The sequence below is a fragment of the Primulina huaijiensis genome, unplaced genomic scaffold (assembly GCF_012295235.1).
Source record: "Primulina huaijiensis isolate GDHJ02 unplaced genomic scaffold, ASM1229523v2 scaffold37281, whole genome shotgun sequence".
Lineage (NCBI taxonomy): Eukaryota > Viridiplantae > Streptophyta > Magnoliopsida > Lamiales > Gesneriaceae > Primulina > Primulina huaijiensis.
The window spans coordinates 195332-221055 of record NW_027358705.1 but is presented as its reverse complement, the minus strand read 5'-3'; the positions used below and the strand labels follow the sequence as shown (position 1 = coordinate 221055).

At 33.9% G+C, this 25724-nt stretch overlaps 5 protein-coding genes and 1 long non-coding RNA gene across 7 annotated transcripts; 4 read left to right on the top strand and 2 right to left on the bottom strand.

The window, feature by feature from the left end:
• The first annotated feature begins 224 nt into the window (after window positions 1-224).
• Window positions 225-4470, top strand: LOC140968521 (transcription initiation factor IIF subunit alpha-like). The gene is made up of 9 exons (XM_073429518.1): window positions 225-538; window positions 1200-1352; window positions 1453-1598; window positions 1675-2045; window positions 2549-2664; window positions 2756-2905; window positions 3248-3460; window positions 3561-3755; window positions 4238-4470. Exons 1-9 carry the CDS (start codon window positions 368-370, stop codon window positions 4325-4327), a joined length of 1605 nt encoding a protein of 534 aa, XP_073285619.1. The 5' UTR covers window positions 225-367; the 3' UTR covers window positions 4328-4470.
• Window positions 4471-4922: 452 nt separating this feature from the next.
• On the bottom strand, window positions 4923-6193 carry LOC140968523 (uncharacterized). Its single transcript, XR_012173785.1, has 2 exons — window positions 5883-6193; window positions 4923-5689 (listed from the first exon to the last, which is right to left on the bottom strand). It is a non-coding gene; the product is annotated as an uncharacterized lncRNA (long non-coding RNA).
• Window positions 6194-8291: 2098 nt separating this feature from the next.
• Window positions 8292-11286, top strand: LOC140968596 (probable polygalacturonase). Its single transcript, XM_073429611.1, has 6 exons — window positions 8292-8401; window positions 8502-8837; window positions 9753-9873; window positions 9977-10151; window positions 10230-10300; window positions 10396-11286. The coding sequence occupies exons 1-6, from the start codon at window positions 8369-8371 to the stop codon at window positions 11130-11132; spliced, it is 1473 nt and encodes a 490-aa protein (XP_073285712.1). The 5' UTR covers window positions 8292-8368; the 3' UTR covers window positions 11133-11286.
• A 1285-nt stretch (window positions 11287-12571) lies between these two features.
• On the top strand, window positions 12572-14063 carry LOC140968458 (heavy metal-associated isoprenylated plant protein 39-like). Its single transcript, XM_073429410.1, has 3 exons — window positions 12572-12839; window positions 13204-13279; window positions 13560-14063. Exons 1-3 carry the CDS (start codon window positions 12831-12833, stop codon window positions 13883-13885), a joined length of 411 nt encoding a protein of 136 aa, XP_073285511.1. The 5' UTR covers window positions 12572-12830; the 3' UTR covers window positions 13886-14063.
• Window positions 14064-16347: 2284 nt separating this feature from the next.
• LOC140968438 (1-aminocyclopropane-1-carboxylate synthase-like) lies at window positions 16348-19053 on the bottom strand. Of its 2 annotated transcripts, XM_073429383.1 has the most exons (5): window positions 18755-19053; window positions 18495-18626; window positions 18239-18399; window positions 16685-17716; window positions 16348-16617 (listed from the first exon to the last, which is right to left on the bottom strand). In XM_073429383.1, the coding sequence occupies exons 1-4, from the start codon at window positions 18923-18925 to the stop codon at window positions 16714-16716; spliced, it is 1467 nt and encodes a 488-aa protein (XP_073285484.1). In that variant the 5' UTR covers window positions 18926-19053; the 3' UTR covers window positions 16348-16617; window positions 16685-16713. The 2 variants fall into 2 exon arrangements, with proteins under 2 accessions (XP_073285484.1, XP_073285483.1); XM_073429382.1 differs by having other exon boundaries at window positions 16348-17716.
• Window positions 19054-23581: 4528 nt separating this feature from the next.
• Window positions 23582-24280, top strand: LOC140968610 (gibberellin-regulated protein 5-like). Its single transcript, XM_073429628.1, has 3 exons — window positions 23582-23703; window positions 23798-23888; window positions 23974-24280. Exons 1-3 carry the CDS (start codon window positions 23623-23625, stop codon window positions 24153-24155), a joined length of 354 nt encoding a protein of 117 aa, XP_073285729.1. The 5' UTR covers window positions 23582-23622; the 3' UTR covers window positions 24156-24280.
• The last annotated feature ends 1444 nt before the right edge of the window (window positions 24281-25724 follow it).

Here is a 25724-nt window from a genome sequence, read left to right as displayed (position 1 = left end):
TTAATATGAAACAGTATATATACATAAAAAAGATGAATTTGAAATATATGATTTTGTTATCCTAAAATTATAAAAATAAGATAAAAGATCAAATTAATGAAAATACTATTTTTTTATTAATTAATTAATTATTAAATGTTATATTTATTTGTTAATGACGGATAATTTTTTAATGCTTTCGCTGTGTAAAATTAATCGAGAATATAAAAAGCTTCAATTTCTCCCATTTGAGTTACCAATCTGTCAGAACTCAAAGCCCCGAGGTCTCGTCCGCGGTTTACGATCAACCTTAGACTCCGTGTCTTAATTATTATTATCCAGGATAAATGCCTGTGATGCAGGACGACCGGAATTGAGGAGGAGGAGGATGCGGCTAGATTTGATATTGAAGCCGTCATGCGGCGCTTGCGGTTCCACGGTGGATCTATATGGAAGCACTTGCAAGCATCTGACACTTTGCTTGACGTGCGGAAAAACCATGGCCGAGAATTGTGCCAAGTGCTACGAGTGCGGAACCCCCATCACTCGTTTGATTAGGGTTCGTCCCTCACCTTGTCCACTAGCACAGGATCAGTTAGATGAAGAAGATGCTAAAAACTAATTGATTTTAGTTTATCAATGCCACTTTATCTGCTTATGCGGTTGTGCGTGGAGTTTGTGTCTGCATGCCAACCACTGTACTTTGTTGCTTTCTAATTATGATTTTATTTCAACTACCACCTCGATCTGTTTCCTTTTATTTTAAATTTCATGGTGAATTGGCTCTTGAAGTTTTTAAACTGCTTGCTTTTGCTCTGCAATCATTTACTTGTTGATGGTTCACTTAAATTTTTAATTCGCATGGAAAAGGCTTTGGAATCTGGGACTACCTATTTGAATTTTTCCTGATGCTGTTTTTTTGTGTACTTTTTGCATAAAGAGCTGCATTAGCTTACTCATATGAGAACTAGAAATCTGTTACGAACTTGGAACAATTTCATTTGTTTCTCGAAGACGCATATATGTACAGTGACCAAATCCTTATGTATCCAAGAGTTCTAATCAGCTAAAAAAGCAGATACATCAAATCTTGGTGGCTTAGCAGTGAAAGGATAATTTATGGATCGGATTCCACGACTACATTTTTAATCCTGTGTTATGTATTGCTGAATACCTATTCTTCTCTTATATTTATGGTGGCTGCTATTTCTCAAATACAGGAATATAATGTTCGGGCAAATTCCAGTGGCAGCAAAAATCATTTTATTGGCAGATTTCCAACAGGAGTACCAAATTTTAAGAAGAAGACCGAGAATAAATGGTCATTGCGGAAAGAAGGCCTGCAGGGACGCCAAGTGACTGATGCCTTGCGGGTGCTAAATATTTTAATCAATCACTTGTTGTCTCCTCATTAAACACCTTTCATCTGTATCTGCTAGCTGATTCCTAGCATCGTATGATTGTATTGCGTAGGATAAGTTCAAAAATAGACCTTGGCTGCTGGAGGACGAAACAGGCCAGTCTCAGTACCATGGTCAACTAGAGGGTTCGCAGTCAGCTGCATATTACCTTCTGATGCTTCAGGGAAAGGAATTTCTTGCTATTCCCGCTGGTTCTTGGTAGAAAATTACTGTTCTCCTATGCATTTGAGTTCATAATTTGTGCTTGTTAGTTCATACTTTCTTTCAATTTTAGGTACAACTTTAACAAAGTAGCTCAGTATAAGCAACTCACTTTGGAGGAGGCAGAAGAAAGGATGAAAAATAGAAGGAAAACTGCTGATGGCTACGAAAGATGGATGATGAAAGCAGCAAACAATGGAGCTGCTGCCTTTGGCGAAGTTGAGAAGTTTGATGAACAGGAAAGTGGAGCTGGTGGTGGAAGGGGACGCAAAAAAACTGCCGGGGATGATGCTGAAGGCAACATTTCAGATAGAGGAGAGGAAGATGAAGAAGATGAGGCATCAAGAAAAAGTCGGCTGGGGCTAAGTAAAAAAAGTGGGGAAGATGATGAGGAGGGGCCAAGGGGAGGTGACCTGGATTTTGATGACGATGATATTGAAAAGGGTGAGATTTGATGGTTTCTTAACTTTTCATTACTGCTAATTGTTTGATTAAGAGCCATTTTCTTGGGTTTTAATAGTAGCATGCCTTTGATAAAGATCTAGTGTAAGAATCAGTTTTGCTAATGTAGTTTAGGACTAAGACTAGAAGAATGTCAGTGCTTCATCAAAACTGACACACGAAGCAATTTTGGTTTTCTTCTCTTTCTTTTCTGTGTTCATTATAAGTTTGCATGTGCAAATATTTGGTGGTATTTTTCCCCTTGAGAAATGGTTTTGGTAATGCTGTTCTGTTTTCCATAGGTTATCCTACAAATTCACTGCCAAAGCATTTAAGCCCCGGGTCTTTCATGTTCTCTCATCTTCATTTATTCAACACCCTGACTTACACTATTCAACTTTGTCTGGGACAAGTCAACTTCTCTTAATCTGGAGCTACCATGTCGTATTTTATTGCTTTTAATACTTCGATTTCCTTTTTTAAAAAGTTTTTTTCATTTTCCATAGGGGATGATTGGGAACATGAAGAAATTTTTACAGACGATGATGAAGCAGTTGGAAATGATCCTGAGGAACGTGAATATTTGGCCCCTGAAATTCCTGCTCCACCAGAAATCAAGCAGGTTATTCTTTAGAATGTTCTGATAGTTTGTATATTTCATGCTAATTTGTAATTGTTTTATTGGTTACTATAATATCAATCTCTTTCCTTAGGATGAAGAGGATGAGGATGAAGCAGATGAGGAGGAGGGAGGGCTAAGCAAATCTGGAAAAGAGCTGAAGAAACTGCTCGGTCGAGCTAATGGGATGAATGATCCAGACACAGAGGATGACGACGACGACGACGACGAAGAAGATGATGATGTAAGGTTTTAATTATCTCATTGTGTTTTTGAGAAATTTAAGAATCCTTTGGCATAACTGTGGATAGTCTCCCATTGTGAAATTTAAAGCAAAATTCATGGAGTTCAAAAAAAATTTGTGGGCTTATTCTGTTGGTGAAGAAACTTTCATACACCTGAAACTTATAGTTTGGATGATTATCCACTTTTCAGCTATTTTTTAATTATTATTTTCTTTTCTAACGACCATATGTGGTGTGTTTGGTCACTCATCACTGTCTGTCTGATTGAACAGATTATTACTTCTTGGCTAATACTTAATTTGTTTGGCTCTTTGAGAATATAATTTCGTTTGTGTGATTAGATGGAAGATGATATTTCTCCTGTACTTGTTCCGAGGAAGGAAGTTCCTATTGAAAAGCCAGCTGAGTACAGCACTCCACCAAAAGCAACTACTTCTGGAACAGGTCGTGTGACACCCTCCTCATCAAAATCTTCAAAGAGTAAAAGAAAAAGTAATGGCGAGGATTCAAAAACACCTAATGGCGCACCCCTGAAGAAAGTGAAAACGGAACACGTAAGTATATTGTTAATTGTATTATTAAATGCATCCATCACAGTTTAGGCTACATAATCTTTTACTTTTTCATCTCTATAAAAAATAAATCGGGATTCAGGAAGTAAAACCCGTGAAAGATGAAACTGCGGTGGTTACAAAGAGTAGCGTACCTCCTAAAGGCCTATCTCCACCAGTACCATCCAAATCTGGACCTGTTACTGAAGATGAAATCAGGGCTGTTCTGTTGCAGAAGGCTCCAGTGACCACACAAGATCTTGTAGCCAAATTTAAATCCAGGCTAAAACTGAAAGAGGTAATGTATGTTTTTGCAGTTTGTGTCTATTTCAGTGCACCCTCGACATGTCCCTTGATTTAGGAGTTGTCGTGTGCATCCTTGGAACTTCCTTATCTTTTTCTTTTCGGTTCCTTGGACCTATGAACTCCCATCAAACAAATTTTGCGGCTCATACTCCACAATGGCTGGTTGGTGATTAGGGTAGCTAATGACCAAATTGAGCTGAATATTTGTCATTTGTCTTGTTCAAACTCTATCTCAAATCTGGCATGACATTTGAAAGATGAAATCGGTATAGATTCGAGTTTGGCTCAATTAGGAGTTTGATAGCAATTTTTGTCGAGTAAATGTTCAAAATTTAGTTGGAGCTCAAAAGTTAGGTCAATTTTTCTTAAAAATATTTGTTGGATGGATGACATAATTCGACTTGAATATGGTTCCGGATATCTTAAGGAGTGAATAAATCCATTAAGTGGTTAAAATTTAATTTTGTAATGCAGGATAAGGATGCATTTGCAGCTATATTGAGAAGAATATCGAAGATACAGAAGACTAATGGGGCCAACTATGTGGTTATGAGGGACAGATGAGTAGTTTAACACTTGTGTCTCTCTGTATCTTTCCTTTCTCATTCAGAGAAACTAAATAATAATAAGTAATAATAAATAAATCACTGTAATGGTAGATTTGTTCATGCTAAGATATTACCTTAGTCCTTCGAAAGGGACCGCAACTTTTTTCTTCTGTGTGATGCAATGTGTGGGTTATGTGGAAAAACACATGTCTCTTTATAACCTTTGGATTAATGGTCGTGGTATTCGATGAATCCACGTCAACACCCAGGACCTCACAAGTAGCAAATATTTATTTATTTATTTATTATTATTACTACTTTGAAATCAGTAGATTCTATTTTCAAGTCAGCATTTTTGCCCTCTCAAACTAAAGGCATTTATTTAATGTACGTTTGTGGAAAGTCTGAAGCTAATCCTTCTAATAAATTTAGAATTAATTAAATGCCAGAAATTGTTGGCATAAATTTTGTACATATCTGTTAGTACATAATTATATTAAAATTAATTTTACAGAACCTTTTACAAATAATTGTTTTTTTGACAATATAGGTACTAAAGTGATGGTATCGATGTGCTATTTTTCGTCGATTCATAAAATGCGAAGTAATCATGAAAGGAAACATGTAAAATGCTTATATAGAAGAGGACCTGTACTTTCAAATGTGACCCCCCACCGTGTGTTTTTTTCAGGAACAAGATTCCTCCTGTGTCTCAGTGTGGGGTTCAAAGGTCTCCTTCTCTATTCCCGATTCAAACTATTTGCTGCATTGTGGGGTTCAAAAGTCTCCTTCCAGCCACATGTTCAGTGAACATCATCAATTCAATAAAATTTAAGTTATTTCACCGAAGGAAGCAAAAAGTTCTGCAAAGTCCAGGCAGAAGTCGCTTTACATTGACGTGTTTTTAGCTAATACAAAGAGATAAACCACTTGTTTGAAGCAAAAGACATTATTCGTGGCTGGTTAAAATAAAAGCCTACAGAACAAAGTAGAAAAGGAACAACCCATAATACATAAAAGAGAGCACATTCGAAAGGGTGGAGGTGGTGGAACCGCGGACGGGGGCAGAACTGGAACCGGCTCCGGTGGTGTTGGTACCAATGGTGGTACAGGTGCTGGATGAACGGGGGGCAAAGGCACCGGTTCTGTTGGTGATGCAGACTCGTCTGTAGAAGGCTGAACCGGGACGGGTATCTTCATCCCAGTTTGCAGTTTACGACGTTTCCACTTGTGAAGTATCTGGTACCTTCCTTCTCCAGTGTAACGTCATTTAGTCCATCAGTATACATTCTGATGGGGTTTGTGATATCGCAGGATACGAATTCCTCCAGGCTTTGAAGCTCTGCAATGGTATCTTCCTCTGCCGGGTACCTAAACCCTGTTATCATCACCTCAGTCTCAGCTTGAAACTAGATTTTCCCATAACTCATGGAAGTGAAAAAGTAAAGTGGTGAGCTCTGGTTTAAGCTTAACAATATTCCCAAGGAAACCAAATAGTGAACACACCCATCCATCTATAATGGAAACATGAACATTTAAGAAAACAAGGCCGAAAGAGGTGAGATGCTTACATATTTTGTCACCAACCCTGAAAACCCGATCCGCCAACCAGGAGCTGACGTTCAAATCGGAGCTCCAACCATCGTCCCCGCCGACGACATGGTGTCTCTGGGATAAAACCTCCTTCCCACAGAAAGCAACAACCAGAAGAAACATGGCAGCAAACACAACTCGAGCCATTTCCTGTAGCAAGATGCCTCCGACTCCTTTATCTAATCAAACTTGGAAAAAGTATGATCTAGTTTCATAGAATGAGCTTTCGCATGTTAAAAGTTATGTAATTTCATATTTTTTTATAATTTTTAATAAAACAACATAATGTAGCAAAAAAAAAAAAAAATCGGTTAATTCGACCATTAAACTGAGAAAATTGAGAAGAGGCTTTAATTAGGTATGAGATATTGTAGCTTTAGTTACTGATTAAATTGTAATCATAATAAATTTCAATTGTTTTTCCCTAGAGGCCCAAATAACGCAGTATCTGGCCCAATTGAATATAACAATTGTTCTGTTTCTATATGGGCTAATTGGTTTAAACGAAGGCCCAATTAACAACACACTCACATTTGCCAGTGAACCAACATTTATTAACAATATGATTTCTTGTATAAAAAAATTCAAGAACATTAACAAACAATAATTTTATATCACAACAAGAACTTAGAAACCGGAGACCGATCGAAATATATAGATTCAGTACGTACAAGTACATGTTGGTTAGATTCGACTCGCACGATTTTTTATCGGATTAATTTTATGTTGAAAACAAAAAAAAAATTGTTGTTAACAAATGTTCACATTAAAGCAAATTAATAGTATAGGTTGATTTTTACTATATGAAACATTACTAATTATTTATGTTTGGTGTTTATATTGTTTTCACAATAAAGGATAATTTTATTATCATTTGTAGGCAATAGTTATTATGCTGCATGGTCCCCAAACCGTTGGTGACCATCACTAGTGCACAAATCCACCCGTGAGAGCTCTGATTGGTGGGACTTGGAATTTGTAAATTTGTGGCGTGTGACAAATTCAAGAACTAGTCACGGGATATATTATATATTTATTATTTAATTGGGAACCAAAAATAAATTATATTTACATGTCCCTCCAAGCCCCTCATTGCATCACTTGACAACTATATACAATACTTATATTTGGAAAAAAGACAATGTTTAATCGGGGAAGTTTATATTTTGAATTAATTAATTTTATGACAGGAATGTTTGGTCATTAATTTGGATTGGGTTGGACCCATTTTTCTTATTAAACACCTGATTAGGATAAACATAATCAAAATGCAAGCAAGGGACAATAAATGTTATCTTTACTTACTAGTGGCGAGAGTGATGCAAAAATAATAGCAATAGAAACTTTTTCCGGAAATGGTATAAAACCTAACACATTTCTGTGCCGAACCAAACTCCACCAAGAATATTTTTCAAAATAAAAAAAAATTTAACATTTGAAGGTCCTTGAAATTTTTTTTTAAAAAAAATAAGAAGAGGAAGAAGATAAACAGATATTAAATTTGTGGGTTCTGTTTTGATTATTTTTAAAATGTCAAAATTCCCTTTTACCGAGCAAACAAAAATACAAAAGCATTCCCATTTTTTAATTTTTTTTTCCTTTCAAGTTCATCCTTCATAAGTTTGGTCTTCTCATGTCTTTTTTCTTAAAGATAATAAATATCGACACTTCATTCAATTTTGGAGTCTAAGGCACATTTTCTTCACCTATCTCCTAATGTTTGAAAACGATGAATATTTGTTCAAATTGCGTCACTTTTCCTAGCTTCCATCCTCCTCTTCTCTTTTTTTTTTTTTTTTTTTTTTTTTTTTTTAACAAAAAAGAAGTCTTAAATTTGTATGTGAAGTCTTGAATTTGCTTGTTAACTAGTCTTGAGTGAATTTAACTCCCAGCACAGCAGTCGGCAATATGGCCTCGATCGATTACATGATCTGATTTCATGAAGCATTCTGATAACGCAACCAATCGTAAGATCATCAAATATAAATATGTATAGTCACGCTTTTTCTTAATTATTATTTGTAAGAATAAAATCTTTTGAGGCAATAATTTCAACTAACCATCCACAAACGAGATAATTCGTTTGCATAAATTTTAATCTAATGATTAAAATAATAAATAATTTATGTTATGTCGAAGGATAAAGTAATTATTTAGTTGAAATCAGTTATTGTGAAATTAGAAAACGTGAATAGGCTGAAACTGTTTCTTGCACTTCTCTTACGTGACATTTACCCATCTCTTNTGAAAAACTGATTTTGCCATATTTTAGTTTTTATTATTAACTTTTACATTTCCTTTATCATATTATTACGTTTTAGGTAACAAATTATTCTTTTAATCACAATATTTGCAATTTAAATATTTTAATATCACATTTCTGCAAAATTATATATATAAATATGTATTTTGGAGGATGCCTATATAATCGCACGTCGTCTCAACAATATTGCCAACAGTTAACATGGAGTTTCCAAGAACTCTAACGAGATTTAAGGTGAATTCTTTTTTTCTCATTAAAATTCCTCTGATGAATTCAACTGCCCGCGGTATGAATTCGCATTTCAGCATTTCAGTTTTCGTGAACTCCTCATCAGGTAATTCGAGCAATCTTTGTTCTTGCTGCCACTATTCTGGTGAGATCAAACTTGGTGAACGGTCGAGATCTTCATCGGCGGTGGGATGACTTCGAGTATCGCGCTCAAAGTTGCAGGGCTCACAGTGCTTCGTTAACAGACTTCGGAGGTGTGGGAGATGGAACGACGTCGAATACGAAGGCTTTTGGGGCTGCCGTTGATTATCTCAGCCAGTTCGAATCGGACGGCGGCTCGATGCTGTTCGTTCCTCCGGGGAAATGGTTGACCGGAAGTTTCAATATCACCAGCCATTTCACCCTTTTTCTGCACAAAGACGCTGTTCTTCTTGCATCCCAGGTTTGATTTGACCCATTCCATTCTATTGAAGTCATGCATATTTATTTAAAGTTGATAATTCTTTACTTTAAAATTTCTTCTTCCTATCTTGTTTTCTCCGGCATATTCTCGGTCCATTTTTGCTTTATTTACACAAAATTAATTAAGAAAACAACTAAAAAATGTTCAATAATTTTCAAAATTCAAAGATATATGTTAAAATGATCGTGTCACCACGTACCAAAAAAATCCCATTGCTAATGAGTCATTTAAATGCATATTAATTTAGTAAATATTCACCGTAAGAAGCATGATCGCAGTATCATCCGAAAAGCTGGTCAATGAAATGATTTGATTTATTAAGTCAAATATTAGGATCTATATGGTTTAAAAAACTAACAATGTGTGACGTTAGAACAGGAAAAACTAATTAATTCCTATGTCAAAGTTCTAATGTTGTTAACCGATACATCAAACACGAAAAGAAATTCACTTATAATAAGATTCTGAGTCAAACTGCTCCTATAGTTTCTGTCATCCAACACTTCCCTCACAAGCTTCCACATGTATTGCGTGGCTCTCTAATCGGATGGCTAATCAAGTAGGACACGTACTAACTTTTTTTGGTTTGTCGCATATGGTTCTTTAGTGAGTCTTCTCCTCTTTTTTTTGTGTTCTGTTGTAAAACAAGACTTGGGTTGCTAAGTTAATATATTATGATTTCCTAAGAAAAAATCTGAGTCGAACTTAGCTTGGAACAGGCCACAAACGTGACAATATTTTAAATTTGCTTTATATTGTTTAATCTATATTTCAAAGCATGGGTAGCACAACCAAAGTAGGCAAAAGAGAATTCTACTGCACTGCACGATAAGGGATAGTGTTTTTAATATCTGATCAATATCCTGAATTTTTATCCTATGTGAATTAACGTAGGATGAAAGTGAATGGACTGTGATAGAACCCCTCCCATCCTATGGTCACGGACGCGACACCCCGGGCGGAAGATACATCAGTCTCATCTTTGGTATCAACCTAACTGATGTAGTAATTACAGGCAAGAGTCTAAATCCAAGACAGTCTTCTAAAATAAACTGAATATATAGTTAAGACAGCCAAATGTTTGAACTGTGACACGAGCTTTTCGATTCCATTCGCAGGCGATAATGGCACCATTGATGGGCAAGGTCAATCTTGGTGGGACAAATTCCACAAGGGAGAACTGCAATACACAAGGCCCTATCTGATTGAGATCATGTATTCGAATAATATCCTGATATCGAACCTGACGTTGGTTAACTCGCCTTCTTGGAACGTTCATCCTGTATATAGCATGTACGAAAAATAAACGCTTTTTTACTTCCTTGAATATGATGCTCTTGATAAACATGAATTGTTGAAGAAAAATTGCAGCAATATTATAGTCCAAGGCATCACAATTCTCGCGCCTGTCAATTCTCCAAACACCGATGGTATCAATCCAGGTTAGTGGTTAAAGCAAACTCAAAGTGCGTTCCTTGCAATGAAATACGCTAACAAACCGAGTTTTGATGTATATAGTTTGTGCTGAATACTTCAGATTCTTGCACTAATACTCGGATCGAGGACTGTTACATCGTGTCTGGGGATGACTGTGTTGCAGTAAAGAGCGGTTGGGATGAGTATGGGATAGCTTTTGGTATGCCAACAAAACAACTAGTCATTCGAAGACTCACCTGCATTTCTCCAACCAGTGCTGTGATTGCATTAGGCAGTGAAATGTCTGGTGGAATTCAGGATGTTCGGGCAGAAGACATTCTTGCCATAAATTCCGAGTCGGGAGTTAGGATCAAGACAGCAATCGGCAGAGGTGGATATGTTAAGGACATATACGTACGAGGAATGACGATGAAAACCATGAAATGGGTGTTCTGGATGACTGGGAACTATGGCTCCCACGCAGACAACAACTATGACCCGAACGCACTTCCTGTGATTCAGAACATCAATTACCGGGACATGGTGGCCGAAAATGTGACTATGGCTGGAAGGTTAGAGGGGATTCCAGGCGACCCATTCACAGGAATTTGTATATCTAATGTTACGATTCAGTTGGCGACAAATGCGAAAAAAGTTCAATGGAACTGCACGAATGTTGAAGGAGTTTCGAATGGTGTCGTTCCCCAGCCTTGTGATAAGCTACCAGATCAAGGGAAGGAGTATGTTTCATCCTGTGATTTTCCGATGGACGACTTGCCTATTGATAATCTTGAAGTTCGAGCATGTTGTTACAGACGTAAGAAAAAGTTAGACGGTCATGTAATTAGACATGTGTGATCGGAATAGTTACGATTTCAGACTATTGAGACAAATTGCATTTATCTGGGGTCTAAGATGAAGATTGTACATGTAAGTCACCCTCCGCTTGATTATTGGATTAGCCTTGAGCCCATCCAATCTCTTTGGATAAAGTGAAAGAAATCTTGAAGAAGTGTTTGTTTTACAAATATCCTGCTTCATCATAATGACAATCGATCTTTTAAATAAATATTTAAAATTTAACTGAACACCCCACTACAGATATTCGAGTTTATTATGAACAACCTGTAATGGCAGCCCACTCCAATACAGAGCAACTCCAGCGTCCGATGACTCACTTCCGCTCTCACTGGGTCAACCGCTGCCATTATCTACTCTTCAACCTCCATCGCTACGGAATTCCAAATTCAATAACTAACTCCATTATTATCATAAATTCCCAGTATTCCAGTGGCTAAGGTCCTTTTTCTCTTCTTCATTTTCTCATAGCTAGTGTTTTTTTTACCATATCATTTTCTTCTTTTCCACTTATGTTTTGTAACACGTTCTGTGTCGAGTTGGGAGTGAGTTTGTATATAAGGCTACATGATGGATTTCTCCAGTAGTAAAATGGATCAAACAGCAGTGAAGACTAAAAACTATTTCATTTGCAGGAAACCTGGTAGGAATTTTTCTTGGAGTGGAAGTCCTGAGATATAATTTCTTTAGTATAGCCAACTTTTTTTGACCGTAGATATTACTTGGTTCAGAAGACTTAAACCTGTGGACTGTGGAAGAAATATCTATAACCAATTCTTTTTAGAGGTTGTAAACAATATCAATATGTTTTCCGATAAATTCAAAGAGAAGTGGTCGCCATCACCAACAAGAGAAGCAGTATCGTGCTAGATCCTTCTTCTATGGATTCTTTATTATTGTCATTATTTATCAATAATTTGAAGATTTATATTACTATTTACAAGTGCTTCTCGAAAACACCCGAAGACACAATAAACATTTATTGCTTCAATATATATTATTATAGGACAAATTAACTATTTAAATCATCAATCAATTGTAAAAGCAGCCCGATCATATGAAGTCATCATACATACATACATACATACATACACAGACGCAAAGAATCTTCCCCCACCAAACCGCCAATTGTTTTTCTATGTTTAATGAAAAGAAAATAAAATTATTATAAAATAATATGGTACACTTGTTATGTGATCGTATTCATAAAGCTATGATTTTATGAAGAAATTGTCGCGTACGTGTATCCTGTTTCCTTATTTTTTTAACCATTTAAGTCCAACGATTATTTTGATCTGTCAATCTTCTTTAACTAAACTATATAAAAAAAGATTAAAAAGACCTAACAATCTTAAAAGAAGGAGAAAAACTTCTTTCGGTGAAACCAAAAATTACATAACACATGTACAATCATTAGCTTAAATTCTTCCCCAACAATCACAACCAAATAATAATAAAATCGCAAAAGTCTACTAGTCAAACTCTTTGATTCTCGACGGTAGACTCAATCCATTTGTAGCTCAGTCAGACTTGGACTTTTCAGTACGCTAAAATCTAAATGCGTGTTTGCAATTCCGATCTCTTTAAATACGTACTACTCCCACAAGAAATTTCTCAGTAATTTCTACAACAATCACATATAATTTCTCTCAAATTTCTTCACAACGAGTTCTCAAGCTATTTCTCAACCAGACTAAGATGGCTATGGTGATAATTTCCTACCCTTTTGTTTTTCACTTGATAATAATTTAATATCTGTTTTGTATGGATGATATCTGCATATTTTATTATTGGAAATTACTTGGATATTCATCCATGATCATCTTAATTTCATATAAAAGTCCTCGGTTCTCTTATGTTGGTGTTTTTTGAATTCTCAGTTTCAAAATTTGTGAGGGATATATTCTTGAAAGTAGATTAAAATCCTAGTTCTTTAATATCCTTTTCACTTCGATTGTCTCTCTGAATGAATCAGATATTTCATAATCTCAAACTTATGTAGTTAAATTTTGGGAATTTGGCAGGTTTTTTCACAGTACTTGATTAACTATTTTCGATTATTCTCCTGCAGAAAGTGGTGTTGACGTTAGAACTTCGTGATGGCAAAGATAAACAGAAGGCCATGAAGGCAGTTTCTAGTCTCCCTGGTATGTACATACATATATGTGTGTGTATCTATATTCGATCATCTCCCACTTTCATTTCCATCCCACTCATTTTAAATTCTACTGTATTTTCGAGGTCCAAAAGTATATTTTAAAAGTTTATACATTAATTCAAAGATCAGTAACACCTCCTTTCTCGAACCATCGTATCTTGGTTTGTTTTGATAAATCCACTTGTCATGCAATATCAAAGACTTCTTGGAATCCAAATCTTTCGGCCCGATCGAAGGCAATTCCATAAAGAATTATGATTATTTTGCAGGAGTTGAATCTCTCTCCATAAACATTAAGGACAAGAAACTAACGGTGGTTGGAGACATTGATCCAGTTCAAGTGGTGGCCAAATTAAGAAAATCTTGGCACACTGAAATAGTGACAGTGGGGCCAGCTAAAGAACCAGAGAAGAAGAAAGACGATAAAGACAGCGGGAAAAAAGGTGATCCTAAAAATGAAGAAGAAAAGAAAATGGCCGAGTTATGGAAACAATATATGAATTTTAATAATAATAATTATGGTTATCCTTATTATACACCACAACATATATACTATAGCGCAGAAGAAAACCCAAATTCCTGTGTTATTTGTTAGTTTTTATTTGTGAATTTGCTTAAAAACGAAAATAATTATATATAGAATGATGTGTAATAAAATTCTCAGTTTTCGAATGTAACATATTGTAGAGTGGTAATAAATTTTCGGATTTGGAGGAAATTGTAGAAATGATTTTTGTTTGACATGTGTAAAAAGGTTTTTGCGGTGTCGATTACTTTTGGTGTCATGACAATTTATCGGTCTTTTTTTAGGGAATTTATCAGACAGTCTTATCCAAGCTGAACGGTGTAATATCCAACTTGCAATTATAATATTTAAACATTGGATTATTGTTAAATACATATCACGAATAAATTTTATGAGATTCATGAAATATTAATTAATTATTATACTAAATATATTATTTTTTATTTTTTTATGTTAAATATATTATTTTTTAATTTAAGTACGAATCGGATTGACATATCTCAAAAAAAAATCTATGATATCATCTTTAAAAAAAAAAAAAAACTCTGTTATATAATCATGAGTAGCTAGAAAATAATGTTCCATTTAGATATCGATCTTTTTGTACATGCATTTTCTGCATTATTAATTAACATACGAGGATTTAAGGTTTTTATCACTTTGTATCCAATTAATTAATTTACTAATATGTAATTTCAATAAATTTAAGAATTGGGATCGAGAGTAAAACTAAATTGTGTATATCGAAAAAAATAAGAATATAATAATTTGGGTGACGCTAAAGGAAATTAATTTGGTTTCTTTCTTTCAAATACGACTAAAATAAATAAATAAATAAAATTACACGTCATTATCCTAATGACGTGTGACATGATGCTGCCGTGTTTATTTTAATGCGTAGAGTGATAACAAATATATTATAATAAGTACAAGTTGCACAATTTATTTATAAAATCAATTATTAAGATATTTTCAATTCAGCGGACGGTTTGGTCGTGAGTAAGTTGGTGAAAAATCTCTAATCAAAATATTTTTTTAGGTTTACTTCCTACCACAAAATTATGGTACTATGTCATACAAAATGTGACACACTTCATGTAGAAATGTGATACTAAAAAAATACTCAGGGACTGAAGACAAAAAAAATCGACGGCTGCAAACTGAAAGCTAATTTCCCGTTTGGTCGTCGCTCTATTTTCTTTACACGGCTCGCGTGCTTGCTTGTATAGCAAATTTGTTTTATAAATATTTTTGTTTAAAAAATAAAAAAAAGTTGGAAATAGGGGCAATCAAGAAAATAAGTTGAAAAGCAACATGACACAGCAAATTGGTCGGCTTAATAGTCTCTTATAAGACAAAAACTTGTATGATACAATCTCACTGATCATATTTTGTGATACGGATATCTTATTTGGGTCATCCATAAAAAATTATTATTTTTTATACTAAAAATATTATTTTTTTATTGTGAATATCGGTAGGATTAACTCATCTCAAAGATAAAAATTCGTGAAACCGTATAATAAGAGACATACTCTTAATATAATAGATTTATTTGGTTTTTTATTCCATCCATTGTTTTATATTTCAAAAGTCAAGTCCATCTTAGCTCCACAAGGATCATTGGTCGAATAAATGATTTTTTTTAAAAAAAAAGTTAAAATAATGTGATGTAATTATTTACTGCCAAAATAGCTTCTTCTTTTTTTCTCTTGACGAAATGCATAGCTTTTACGAAGCCGGAAACATCACATATTGTTACACGATAAACAGAATCAATCAGGCCAATTTTTAAAAATACTTAATATGATAAGTGTTAGTTGTCCCACGTCGGTTGAATAAAATACCTGGGAGTTGTATATATGAACTCGAACAATCCTCTTCCTTTGAGCTAGCTTTTGGGATTGAGTTAGGTCTAAGTTCCAATCTTAACATGATATCAGAGCTCAGATTCCACCGTTATGTGTTGGACTGCCCATAGTTGGGTCACCCGTTCTGCCCATAATTGGGTCATTTGTAAACTTGACGCTCCAGGTGTTCATTCCTGGACGTGAGAGGCTTGAGCTAGCTTTTGAGTTTGAGTTAGGTCCAAGTTCCAATCTTAACAATAAGAGTGAGCCTAATATTTCTCATTTTAATAATTTTGGTTCTGAATGCTTTGTTGGTGAAAATGGTAAAGATTGATTCTCTGCCAATTCCGTAAAAAAACCGATGAATATATATTTCTTGGCACTATAAAACCGGGTCCTCTAGCGAATTTAGCGTTAACAGGTTTTTAAAAATTATCCACGGATTATGTACATTGTGGACAAATTGCAACGGTTTAATTTTAATTTTTTTTTAATTACCAAGAGTTTATTTAAATGAACTCTTAAACTTATATAGACCCCAAACAAGAAGACATTAAATAACTTTAGATAATGAACATCGATCTTTTTCTTTGAGGTTGTCTTATACATTATTTATTTGTATCCAAATCAATTTACTTTTTCCATCGGATACAAATCAAAACGTTAAATAAGAGGAAAATAGCTGCAGGTGAAGATTTAGCTATAAATTTCTGATGAAAACATTTATAAGCTTATGATTACAACAATAGTAATGCCTATCCAATGAAAGAGAAGGGGTTGGAAAGTACAAATACAACACACACACATATATTTATGCCCACATGTATGTAAGCTGAATCCCATTTCAAGCCAATTATTCTGGATTGTGCAAAATGGGTTTTTAAAAAATTGATTTTTTCTAGGAAAAAAATGCCTAAACTACCTTGTTTTATTGATGTCTATGTTACTGAACTAATATTCCTTTTCTTTTGTTACTTTGAGTTGTATTATCAACTGAACTGATTAGATATTAGTTAGCCAATTAATGTGGCAGAAGATCTGTGCTGCTCAAGTCCTGGCTCGAACTAGAGGCGAAGACATAGGCGAGTGAGGAGACATCTTGTGAGAAGCCATCAAACGTTCATCCAATCTCCTAAAAGATAAACTGATTTCAAGCTCACGTCCCCGACACTGTTTCCTAGTATTATTTTCCTCAGTCCCCTTGCTTTGTATTACAAATTTAAGTATTCTATTCATTGCAACCATCATGGTTTCATCATCCATGTTTGCAAAACAAACTCGAAACCATCCGGGCTCGGAGCAGTGGAATGATGCACCGGGCGAAACGTTGATCTTGACTTCATTGATTATCACTCTCCAGAGGTCTATTTCTGCTTCAAAAGTCTGTTCTTTAAGCAGCCTTCTTAAGTCAATCCAGCAAAAAAGCCCGGAATTTCCTTTCAAACTTCTGATCCCAACTTTTGCTAGTTTTCCGCATAACGAACCATGCCTCGTGGCTAACCTCTTTGAGCTTTCTTTGAGGAATCTTTCCACAAAGGCGTCATCTGACAGCATAGAAGCTATCAGGTGCTGTGTCTGAGTAGAAACGAGCCCAAAACTCGACATTTTTCTTGCACAATCTGTGACTGCATCATTGTATGAGTATATGATACCGACCCTGAATCCAGGGAAACCGAGATCCTTAGACAAACTATAGACAATATGGATAAGATCCAGATTGCAGCTTGCTATGTTTTCTTGGACTATCTCGGCAACGCTGATAAAACCAGGCTGGCTAAAAACTGTTGCGGAGTAAATTTCGTCACAAATTAAGTGTATTTTCTTCTCCTTGGTGAAGTTTAACGAGTCTGTTAAGGTTTCCCTGTCTAGCACTGTGCCTAAAGGGTTTGATGGATTGTTTAGAAGTAAACCCTTTATCTTGATGCTCGATTCTTGAGCTTTTTGGTACGCGGTTTCTAAGGCGATTCGGGTGATCTTGAAATTGTTGGAGCTGTCGCAGACGACGGGAAATAGTTGTATTCGTGTTCGCCATGTTAGATCTCGATCGTTTCTGCATGATGGTGATGAATTTGTGAAGAGTAGAATAACATGATATGGAAATCTATTATATTTAGGTCTAAATGTAAAGAATCTTGAAGTTCAGTTCATTTTTCAAGATTTTGAATATTTGCAGGAAATCAGTTAACATCTGTTGGACGGCAAAAAAAAAAAAAACTCAATTTAGGAGAGGGGACCAAGTGTATCAACTTTAAAAATAAGAGTAATCACTAAAAATATATTAAATCGGGAGTCCTTTTCACTCAAAATTCAATGAAATTCAATCAAAATTTTGAGTGCATGCTCACTAATTTACATACTTATCCCATTGAAATTGGTGTCCTTGTCATTTATTGGAAAGTAAACTTGAGGGTCTAGATTATAAAAACATTGAGTAGCTATCATGCTTCCTCCACTAATTTGGTCCATAAATGTGCAAGTAGGAACATTCTTGATTTTTATTACAATTGTTTACTAAAATTTATCCATCACTTTTTTTTAGCAACATAAATTTATCCACTAAATTCATACATACCCTGGATAGTAAGGTGTTGGCACCAAGAATGCATCACCAGGATCCGCCAAGCAGAAAGCCAATGTTTCTTGAGCTCCTGTTGCACCTCCACTCATCACAATACGATCTGCATCGAATCGGACTCGATTTCCTCTCACTTTCTCCATGAATCTTGCCACAGCCTGCAAATCCATCCATTCAAATTTTATATTATCCGTAGATTTAATGATAATATTGCAAAAAATCAAATAAGAATGGGCTTGCTTGTATTACGTACATATCTGAATTCTGGTAAGCCGTGATAATCTTGAAATATTGCAATATCCTTAAATTCATCTACACCTTCTGCAGTGCAAATTGAGGCCCTTGGGTTGTTCATAGCCCATTCTTGGATCAAATCAAATGAAAGCTACAAGAAAAAGAAAAGAAAAATTATGATACAAACATACTAAAATATAATATTCTTGAATATAATGCAGAAAGAAAGAAGAAAGAAAGATATTATTTCCTTTTTTTGAAAATAAATAAATAAATTACCTGGTTTTCTGCTAATCCCATTTGAATAACCCCATTTTGGTTCTCGGTCGGATGATAAGGATTCATGTCATAAGCCTTCCAGCCGTCGAAAAACGCCGAGTTTTCACCGTGCCCGTCATTGGTCGCAATATTGGATAAGCATTGTTGTTGATTTTTCAACATATTCTCCATTATTTTCAGTTCCAAAAACTTCAATTACAAATTTGGGGAAAGTTATACAAATGAAATAACGAATAAAATAACTAAAGAATGAATGAATTTGTTAGTTGTTACTGAGTTGTTTGAGAAATATGTTTTCTAGGATTTGGAATATTGGGCTCATATTTATAGTATATATCGTGCCATAATTTGTTCTGAAGCTTCCTATGAAGAACACATCACAAATTTAAATCTTAAATGAATAATTAGAGACCTAAACTGGAAACATTTTGGCGGCTTTGAATTTACTTTATAGTCATACACCATGTTTTGATTATTGTTTAATACATAATATGACTGCTAAGAAGTCAAAGAAAAATTTTAAATTTTGAAAACTAATGATATGTACATTGAATTGCATTAATTTTTTTTAATATGCTGAGTAACCAAAGAATTTAACAGTTTTACAGCATATAATGCAACAAAGTTGTTATTATTTTTTGACAAAATGAGTAAATAATTTAATGGATTTATTAGAATAAACTATTTTGGAATTAAATATTATTTAATTTAATATTTAATTTCTCATTAAAATAATAAAAAGTGCAGTAGTTTTATTTAAATAAGAGATTAACTGAAAATATAAATTTGTAAATTGATAAAAAGAAATAATATATTAATGTTCCAAAATTTTGTGTAGTTCCAAAATGACACATAGCCAAGTTGAGTTGAAAAGTCACCTTCAAAACATAATTAAAAAATTAAATTCGTAATAAATAGTTTTGTTCCGGACATATAAAAATAAAGAATATGGCCAGTCAAACATTTGGTCCGACTTCGACTTCGACTTCGACTTCGACTAGACTAGATTATTGACCTGACCATTCGGCCAACAAATTACATTTAATTCATTTTCTTTGTTCAACTTTGAGCTCCTCGGACCCTTCGTTTTTAACGTTTACCAAAAAATCAAAACCACTTAAACAAACTTAAGTTATTTTTAAGTCAAAACTTTTATATATATCCAAACTCGCTTGATAATAAAATATGAAAGCCTTGTGAATGTATCGGTGGAACTGGCTCATAAAAGCTGAAGCCATGGACGGACATGCCATGAATCAACATATGTGTGTATTTACTGTAAATGTATATACAATAACACAATTTAAGGAAAAATTTTGATATTTTTTAAGCAACTGTGTTATTTCGGGGAGAAGAGCAAGGACGTGTGAGAAAGCTCATACAATGTACAAAATTCATACGCTTCAGGGAGAGCATATTACCGATCAAATAAATTTTTTTAAAAAAAGAAGAAGAAGATTTGTATATTATTTCCTCATAAGGGGAACCACCGTGTGGGCAGCGATGCTTCTATTCTCCCCAAGACTATCAACTTTCTCGTGAGTTTCTGCTTTGAGGTTGATAACAGAAGGATCCGAACCGAGTAGACGGCACAAATTGGCTCGAACAGCCTCCTTGTGAGGACTAACTTTTGGCCTTTGCAGAATCAAAGAGGCATCCAAGTTACCAATTTCATAACCCGCCTCGTGCATTAGTCGAATCTAGCAAGAACCAAATTCACAGGGAAAATTAGATTTCAAAACCATCTTTCCTTAAATCCAAACACCAGTACACCTACTATGCAATGGAGTCAGGTTTTGCCAGTAAAAAGCTTATCGAAAATGTAGTAGTGAATCACTAGGTAAAGTCATTTTCGTGATCCATGATGAGCAAAAACACTGAGAGACAATCGATTTTATGAAATGATCATGATAATTAATCTGAATGACATTAACTACGAGTATGTGTATATGAGATGTGTTTATACAGGCGTCCACTTCAACCACCATTTTTGTGATGTAGCATACTCTAGAACCAAATAAGTTGTCAATGATTAATCTTTGTTTGTACTGTAAATACTATACGAAAATCTGAAACATCGAATATGCACAACCATCACATTTTGGGAAAATAAGAAAAACCAAACACATTTTTGTTTTCAGAAAACAAAGATATTCACTAAATGACTAAAAACATAACCAAACGTTGCCACTTATTTCAATAATAACAAAGGAGAGACAGAGTACTCACAGCCTCCTCAACAAAACAGAAGATGCTATCCCATTCCAGTTAGGATCGGGTGTCGGGAAAGATGTTTCCGATATCTGAAAGACCCAATGCCAACAACACAATGTAGCAAGACATCCTACATGTACAAGAAGCATATCTACATCAATGATAACTTCTGCAACAGTAGTTACAGGAATTCAGTAAATGTGATTAGAATTGAGACTACAATGTGATAAAAATGTGCTTATCCCTATCACTTCTTAAGTTTTACACATCATCCCCTTTAAAAGTTAATTTAATCTTTTAGGCACCGTTTGTCCTGTGCGATGGGACGATCCTTAGGTACGAAGAAAGATATATAATATAGATATGATAAATCAATACGATAAAATGTTTATCAGAAACAAGGATGTATAATCGCTTAAGCCCTCCTTTGCACCAAACAGCGAATAAGTTAGAATATCAAACAACACCACTGGAACACAAACAAAACTCTGTGCTGGCTAGCAGTATTCATTAGAGTAGAAAGGAAGAATAAAAACTATGCAGATTTCAAATATATTCATTCAAATCAATTAATGAATATACCATCGGAGTGAGCTTCGCATCCTCGATCTGTCGATCATGAGGAATATTGAGACCGCCGATGATGAGAGGATACCCAGGCTCCAGTCGATGGACATCGAAGCCAATGCCAACGCGAAAAGGCAAAACCTTCACCGGAGTGGCTGCTGTGGTCCGCAGCACGGCTTGGACGGAGCTTGTAGATGCAGCCACCGCAACTGGCGGCAATAGGGAGGATTTCCGCGTGGCTTATGACAAGTAAGCGTTTTCCGTGTAACACACGCTCCGGGAAATAGTTGTCCGGGGAAGGTTTTGCTGTGAAACTGAGTGGCGGGTGCAATAGAGTGAAGTGGCCATTGCCGTTTTTCTCGATTCTTACCATCGGCGCCTGTGTTTGTGTGGTTCGTATTTTCAATAAAAACTTGCGCAACTAGGGCGATGGCCTTGAAACTTTTAATCTTGAAATCTTTCGTCAGGTTTGCGTTTTGGTTGTTTGCTCGTAACAAATTCCTGACTCGTGATAGGCTTAGATTTGTCACTTTAAATCGTGTGCACTATGTAATGCGGATGTAGAGTCTTTTGCACACCTACATTTTCGGTGCAATGTTTCGAGCAGAATTTGAGCAGGTGTCCGTGAATGGCTTGGAATGAAAAAGATTATGGGTACTTCGACCGCAGTCCTAAGAGCTTTTAGAGATACATATCGAGGAAATTCAAACATTGAATAAGATGTGTGTGGTACTGGCAGCAACGGTCTATTATGTGTGGAATACTAGGAATAGAGCTATATTTGAGAGTGAGAAACCGGAGGTGGAAGGCATAATCAAGAGGATTAAGATCGTATGTTTTCGATGTATTCCTAGTGCTATTGCACTTGTAGATTGCTTTTAGCTGGATGTTTTGGATATGTATTTCATTTAAGAGTGGGTCTCATGTGAGACCGTCTCAGACGGGTCAACCCTACCCATATTCACAATAAAAAGTAATACTCTTAGCATAAAAAGTAATACTTTTTCATGGATGACCCAAATAAGTGATCCGTCTCACAAATACGACCCGTGAGACCGTCTCACACAAGTTTTTGCCTTCATTTAATGATTTTCTTTCCGTGAGTATGTCTAGAGAAGTTGTATCTGCACTATTTTTTTACACTTATTAATGAAAGTAATTTCATTAATATATATATATATATATATATTTCTTTATTTATTTATTTTTTGTAGTTATTTTTTTATATATATAAAATTAAGAACATCTATATTCAAAATATTTTTGATTATTTTGTTATACTTTGTAAGTGAAATAAAAAAACAATGATGCAACTATTAATCATATTAAATATATTTGTAGCTTATTTAGATAATGTGTAATTTTTTATTTTGAAAATTGGATTGCATATGGTAGTTATGGAGTAAATGATATATTTATTAAAATAAGTTCTATATGAAAAATATTATTTCTGACATGAATATAATGTGAAATTCAATTGACGTCACACAGTCGGACAACCAAATATCTCAAGTTTTATATACAATATGGATATTGAGAAAAATTATATGTATGTATTATTATTATTATTATCATTATCATCGATAATTCACATCATGTTTAAATAAATCACTATAAAATTTTTAATATATTCGATAATTACTACATGCTAATTATCGTTGGGAGTATGAGATATATATGACACCAATACTTGATCATATAAATAATTGGTGTAAAAAAACAAAACAATAATATAATTGTTCTTTTGTTTTCGAAAAGTATTTGACATAAAAGAACAAGCACAAGTCGAATTTATTTTACTTTGCTTGAAACTATATATATAAATTGACTTGCCATGCATATTAACTAATATTGCATAAAGTCAAAACCAACGTGATTTAGATTACTTAAGTCTCCTTTCCATAGCAAAAAACTAGGAATTTCATAAATCCAAATGCTTACCAAACATTTATTATATCAATGATTAACTTAAATGACTAATCAACCTTTTTTCCTCTATATAATCATGCATTTGCTCCTCAAACTAAAATATACTAATTACACTATCACAAGTTGAAGGGGGCAAAAAACAAAAAAAGAAGAGGAAAATGGCTTCCACCTCAACATCTCATTTCATGTTACTTCTCATCATTTGTGTTTCTACCTTATCAATAATTGGAATTGCACAGGCAAGTAAAACTTTATTCAACCCACAAAAACAAATCAAATAAAGAATAATGCTATTTGATTTTTATATTTATGATATCTGACAATGCATGTTAGGCTGATGGAGTAGAATCAACATCCACTCTTCCATTTTCCCTTATTTCTCCGGCAACAAATCAACAAGTGACATGTCCAGTGCCTCAAAATCGTGAGTTCTTACAAAATTTCGTTTTTTAATGTTTTTCATATAAAAAAAATATTCAACTTATTTGAATGTAAAAAATTTTCATCAGGATGTGGAAGTGAATGCGAGCGTCGATGTTCGGCAACATCACATAAGAAGCCATGCTTGTTTTTCTGTAACAAATGTTGCAACACGTGCCTATGTGTGCCGCCAGGAACTTACGGAAACAAAGAATGCTGCCCTTGTTACAACAATTGGAAAACAAAAGAGGGTAAACCAAAATGCCCTTGAAGCTGCTTTCCAAGAGTGGTTTTTTATTTGTTCTCAGAATATTGATTGAAAACCGTAATAAATCAAATGTACCAGGCCTGGTGTACATTTTTCAACAATAAATAAATTCACTCTCTCATTCTCAATTTGTCCTTACTTTGTTATTGATATCTTTGGAAAAAATTCAACTATTTTTATATTAATATCGATAAAATCACGGAATTATTTTATAATTTATTTATTGGATCATGAACAACTGACTGGCATGTTATTAATGAGATGTCATACTATAATTTGAAATTATTATATTTAAATAGGGTCATGCGATAATTGTAAAAACATCTTGAAATGATAGAATAAAAAAACAAAAATCTTCCAAGCATGTCATGATTTTACATTTGATAAAGAAGTAAGTGATCACAAATACAACGAAGATGAATGTGAAAATCCCTTTGTAATTGTGGGAACATATAATAATGTTAAGGAATCAAACACGTAACGAGGGTTGACATATTTTTAAATCGATCACATTGCACCATTTTATAGTTGAATTGGAATCTTTTATCAACTATTACAATTAAAAGAGCAAATTTATCAATTAAAATAATTTTTTACAAGAATTATTTAATAATATGAGTTTTCATTGTCTTAAATAATATATATAATTGTGTCGGATATTTTTTGTATTCTTAAGTAAATAATAGAACAATTTAAAAAATGATTACAAAAACATCGATTATCATTAAAAAAAATTATAATAATTTATCTGTAATAAATTATTAAAATTTGAAAAGGATAAAAATTTAATATGTTTAACATGTCAGAAAATAAAGAAGATTGTGAAGATTGTGGGAGTTGGGACGAACAGTTAATAAAAATTCAGTATTTGATTGATAGATGCTTAATTAAAAAAGTTAATATATTAATTTCAAATTAAAGAAGAGATTTAACTACGATGTTTCAAATGCACTTTTTTTAAACATGATCCGATAAAAGAAATCCCTTATTAATTTTTGGTTGCTAAGTGATAAAAGGTCAAATTAAGAAAGAAGTTTTTTGTACAATTAAAATGTCAATTGTTGTCCAATCAAAAAATTCCAATAATTAAGTATGTTCAAATTTCTTGAAAAGATAATTATTATAAAATATGAAATGCATACGTGCATTCGACAAAAAAAATTATATTAGTAATAAGCGTTTTAGTATTAAAAATAAAAGTAGTATAAATTTAAATTATTTTTCAAATGGACTTTACCTATATTTTAGCAATTGAATTCGACGATGAGCACGTATATTTTAATCTGCTAGATTTACTTATTTGTGAATAGAACGAATAATTTAATTTAAAGAATCAGTTATTTTAGCCTTTAAAATTAATATTATATTCAAAATTTTAATTTGTTGATAATTGTTCACAAATATATTATACTTTCACGTTTAGAAAATAAATTTTATAATAATATTGATTTTTTTAGTTCTACTTTTAAATTATTTTACTGATGGTTTAAGAATAAAAATATTTATACATACATATATCTTATATAATTATATTTATTAGATTTAAAAATTTGGTCACTCACCGTCTCGATT